Source organism: Colobus angolensis, unplaced genomic scaffold (genome assembly GCF_000951035.1).
Source record: "Colobus angolensis palliatus isolate OR3802 unplaced genomic scaffold, Cang.pa_1.0 Scaffold24, whole genome shotgun sequence".
NCBI classification, from domain to species: Eukaryota; Metazoa; Chordata; class Mammalia; order Primates; family Cercopithecidae; genus Colobus; species Colobus angolensis.
Genome location: NW_012115599.1, coordinates 10,324,803 through 10,329,688, shown reverse-complemented (window position 1 = coordinate 10,329,688; position 4,886 = coordinate 10,324,803). Strand labels below are relative to the sequence as shown.

General features: G+C 44.1%; 1 protein-coding gene across 2 annotated transcripts in view; it reads left to right on the top strand.

The window, feature by feature from the left end:
• Positions 1-4,886, top strand: part of PI16 (peptidase inhibitor 16) — a 24,101-nt gene that overhangs the window by 7,534 nt on the left and 11,681 nt on the right. Inside the window, exon 2 of one of the 2 annotated variants that reach the window (XM_011945315.1) lies at positions 2,489-2,546. The exons of the other annotated variant lie outside the window; for it this stretch is intronic. Within the exon in view, the coding sequence (XP_011800705.1) occupies positions 2,544-2,546 (3 nt within the window). The 5' untranslated portion in view covers positions 2,489-2,543. The remainder of the gene's footprint in view (positions 1-2,488; positions 2,547-4,886) is intronic. 2 annotated transcript variants of the gene reach the window in all.

Sequence of the window (4,886 nt, the reverse complement as noted above, 5' to 3'; positions counted from 1 at the left end):
GCGCAATCTCGGCTCACTGCAACCTCTGCCTCCTGGATTCAAGTGATTCTCCTGCCTCAGCTTCCCGAGTAGCTGGGACTACAGGTGTGCACCACTACGCCCAGCTAATTTTTGTATTTTTAGTAGAGACAGGATTTCACCATGTTGGTTGGCCAGGATGGTCTCGATCTCTTGACTTCGTGATCCTCCCCCAAAATACTGGGATTACAGGTGTGAGCCACTGCGCTCGGCCTTCTTTTCTTTCTCTCTCTCTCCTCTCTTCTCTCTCTCTCTCCCTCTCTTTCTTTCTTCTCACTGGAATCTTGCTCTGTCGCCCAGGCTGGAATGCAGTGGTGTGGTCTCTGCAACCTCCGCCTCCCAGGTTCAAGTGATTCTCCTGCCTCAGCCTGCTGAGTAACTGGGCCTACAGGCACACACCACCACGCCTGGCTAACTTTTGTATTTTTTGTGAAGACAGGGTTTCGTCATGTTGGCCAGGCTGGTTTCCAATTCCTGACCTCAGGTGATCCGCCCACCTTGGCCTCCCAAAGTGCTAGGATTACAGGTGCGAGCCACTGCGCCCGGCCACTAAGTCCCCTTATTTCTATCTCAAGCCCAAGTTGTCAGGAACTCACTGAGTTCTCCCATCTATGGAGGAAAGAGATCCATCTCATGGCTGTGCCACCTGAACACCCTGGGACAGCTGCCCAGGGGTCTGGGCTGTAGTCTAATCTGGTCAGTTTTTTTTCCTCCACTCGGATTTTTCTCAAATAGCATCCCTTTCTCCCCAGACTAACCCATTTTCCTGAATTCTTCTGATTCTCTTCCACATCTTGTTCCCCTCTACCCCCTAAGTCTTTCTTCTCCCCTTTTCAGCTACCCATTTATTTCCATATTCATTGTAAATACAGTTATTTGAAGTCTTTTCCAGATTGTTCTATTATCTCAAGTTTCAGGAACAGAAATTCTCCTATTGTGGTGTATGCTGTCTGTCTGTTGCTCACGGTGACTCAGTTCCTGATGCATTTGATACTTTCTGATTGTGAGCTAAAGTCGGATTTTTTTTTTTCTCATGGTGGCTCAAGTGGCCTGGGTTGTGAAGGCTCCCTCCAGACACGATTTTTCCTTTCTCACTCTACTCCGGGCCAATTTAAGAATTCCTATTTTTGTGGTGATGGTCATTACTGTGGTAAAATATAGAACATAAAATTTACCATCTTACCCATGTTTAAGTGTCCAGTTCAGTGGTATTAAGTATGAATATTCAAAGTGCTGTCACTATCACCACCATCCATCAACAGAACTTGTTCCTCTTCCGAAACCAAACCTCTACACCCACTAAACACTAACTCCCCATTTTCTCCTTCCTCCAGCCCCCGGCAATCACAGTTCTATTTTCTATCTCTGTAAATTTGCCTACTCTAGGTACTGCATATAAGTGGGGTCATGTAAGATTTGTTCTTTCATGTCTGGCTTAGTTCACTTAGCCTAATGTCTTCAGAGTTCATCCATGTTGTAATATGTGTCAGAATTTCCTTCCTTTTTTTTTTTTTTTTTTTGAGACAGAGTCTCGCTCTGTCACCCAGGCTGGAGTGCAGTGGCCGGATCTCAGCTCACTGCAAGCTCCGCCTCCCGGGTTTACGCCATTCTCCTGCCTCAGCCTCCCGAGTAGCTGGGATTACAGGCACCCGCCACCTCGCCCGGCTAGTTTTTTGTATTTTCTTGGTAGAGACGGGGTTTCACCGTGTTCGCCAAGATGGTCTCGATCTCCTGACCTCGTGATCCGCCCGTCTCGGCCTCCCAAAGTGCTGGGATTACAGGCTTGAGCCACCGCGCCCGGCCCCCTTCCTTTTTAAGACAAAATAATAGTCCACTGTATATGTGATCGTGCATTTTGTGTATACTACTCCATTCCTTCATTCATTGATGAACATTTTGTTTGTTTCCACCTTTTGGCTATTGTGACTAATGCTACTATCAACACTGGTGTAGAAATATATTTGTTTGAGTCTCTGCTGTTTTGTTTTGTTTTTTTTTAAGACGGAGTTTAGCTCTTGTTGCCCAGGCTAAAGTGCAATGGCACGATCTCGGCTCACCGCAACCTCCACCTGCTGGATTCAAGCGACTCTCCTGCCTCAGCCTCCCAAGTAGCTGGGATTACAGGCATGCGTCACCACGCCCAGCTAATTTTGTGTTTTTAGTAAATCCATGTTGGTCAGGCTGGTCTCGAACTCCCGACCTCAGGCGATCTGCCCGCCTCGGGTTCCCAAAATGCTGGGATTACAGGCGTGAGCCACCACACTCGGTCAAGTCTTTTGGGTATATACCCAGAAGTGAAATTTCTGCCTCATATAGTAATTCTGTGTTTAATTTTTTGAGACACCATTACACTGTCTTCCACAGTGGCTGCACCTTTTATATTCCCAGAAGCAATGTACAAGGGTTTCAATTTCTCCATATCCTTGTCAACACTTGCTATTTTCTGTTTTGTTTTGTTTCTTAATAATAGCCATCCTAATGAGTGCGAAGTGGTATTTCACTGTGGTTTGATTTGCATTTCCCTAATGGTAAATGATGTTGATCATCTTTTCATGGGCTAATTGGCCACTTGTATATCTTCTTTGGAGAAATGTCTTTCAACAATGAATAACTGCATGAATAATTGAAAAAGTAAACAGTGAATTTTCAAGTCCTTTGCCTATTTAATCAATTTTTTTTTTCTTTAGACAGCTCTTGAAATAGCTCTCCCGCTATTGCCCAGGATGGAGTGCAGTGGTGTGATCTCGGCTCTCTGCAGACTTGACCTCCTGGGCCAAAGCAATTTTCCCACCTCAGCCTCCCTAGTAGCTGGGACTACAGGTGCATGCCACCATGCCCAGCTGATTTTTGTATTTTTTGTAGAGACAAGGTTTCACCTTGTTGCCCAGGCTGATCTTGAACTCCTGGTCTCAAGCGATCGGCCCGCCTCAGCCTCCCAAACTGCTGGGATTACAAAGTGCTGAGCCACTGAATCAACTTCAAATTGTTTTTGTTGTTTTTGTTGTTGTTGTTGTTGTGGAGTTGTACAGGTTTTAAAAATATATCCTATATATTGGCCAGGTGTGGTGGTTCATGCCTATAATCTCAGCACTTTGGGAGGCCGAGGCGGGCAGATCACTTGAGGTCAAGAGTTCGAGACCAGCCTTGCCAACATGGCGAAACCCTGTCTCTACTAAAAATACAAAACTTAGCCAGGTGTGGTGGCGCACATCTGCAGTCCCAGCTACTTGGGAGGCTGAGGTGGGAGAACCACTTGAACCCGGGAGGTGGAGGTTGCAGTAGCCAAGATCGCGTGACTGCACTCTAACCTGGGTGACAGAGCGAGACCCTGTCTCAAAAACAACAAAAAAAACACAAAATATATGTCCTAGATATTAATCCCTTATCAGATACATGATTTGCAAATATTTTTTCCCATTTCTTGGGAAACTGTGTCCTTTTTTTTTGAGACTCTGTCATCCAGGCTGGAATGCAATGGCTGGATCTCGGCTCACTGCAACCTCTGCCTCCCAGGTTCAAGCAATTCTCCTGCCTCAGCCTCCGGAGTAGCTGGCCTTACAGGTGCCCGCCACCACACCCAGCTAATTTTTGTATTCTTAGTAGAGATGGGGTTTCACCATGTTGGCCCGGCTGGTCTCGAACTCTTGACCTCAAGTGATTCACCCACCTTGACCTCTCGAAGTGCTGGGATTACCGGCGTGAGCCACCACGCTCAGCCCCCGAAAGTTCTTAATTTTAATGAAGTCCAGTTTATTTTTTGTTTTGTTGCCTGTACTTTCGGTGTCATATCCAAGAAATCCTTGCCACATCCAATGCCAGGAAGTCCCTCTTATATTTTCTTCTAAGAGTTTTGTAGGTTTAGCTTTTATGTTTATGTCTTTAATCCATTTTGGAGTTAATTTTTTAATATACTTAAGGCAAAGATTCAACTTCATTATTTTGCATGTGGAAGTCCAGTTTTCTAAGTCTTCTTGAAAAGACTTGCCTTTCCCTCACTGAATGGTCTTGGTACTTTTGTCTAAAATCATTTGACCATATGTGTAAGAGTTTATTTCTGGGCTATTCTATTCCATTAGTCTAAATGTCTGTGTTTATACTAATACCACACTATTTTAATTATTGTAGATTTGTGGTTACATATTAAAATCAGAAACTGTAAGACTTCCAATTTTGTTCTTTTTCAAGATTGTTTTGACTATTTGGGGTCCTTTGAGATTCCATATAAATTTTAGGATGGATTTTTCTGTTTCTATAAAAATATTATGATTTGCATTTCAATAGGGATTGCATTGAATCTGTAGATTGCATCTGGCAACATTGACACCTCAGCAATATCAAGTCTTCTAATCCATGAATACAGGATGTCTTTCCATTTATTTGTGTCTTCTTTTACTTTGGCAACATTTTGTGATTTTCAGTGTACAAGTCTTTTGCTTCCTTGGTTAAGTTTATTGCTAAGGGCCAGGCGCAGTGGCTCACACCTGTAATCCCAGCACTTTGGGAGGCTGAGGCAGACGGATCACGAGGTCAAGAGATCAAGACCATCTGGCCAACATGGTGAAACCCCGTCTCTACTAAAAATACAAAAATTAGCTGGGCATGGTGGCGGGCACCTGTAGTCCCAGCTACTCGGGAGGCTGAAGCAGGAGAATCACCTGAACCCGGAAGGTGGAGGTTGCAGTGAGCCGAGATCATGCCACTGCACTCTAGCCTGGGCAACACAGCCAGATCCCGTCTCAAAAAAAAATAAGTTTATTGGTAATAATTTTATTCTTTTTCATTCCTTTTATAAATGAAATTGTTTTCTTGGTTTCCTTTTTGGATTTTTCATTATTAGTATATAGAAACAACTGATTTCTTTCTTTTTT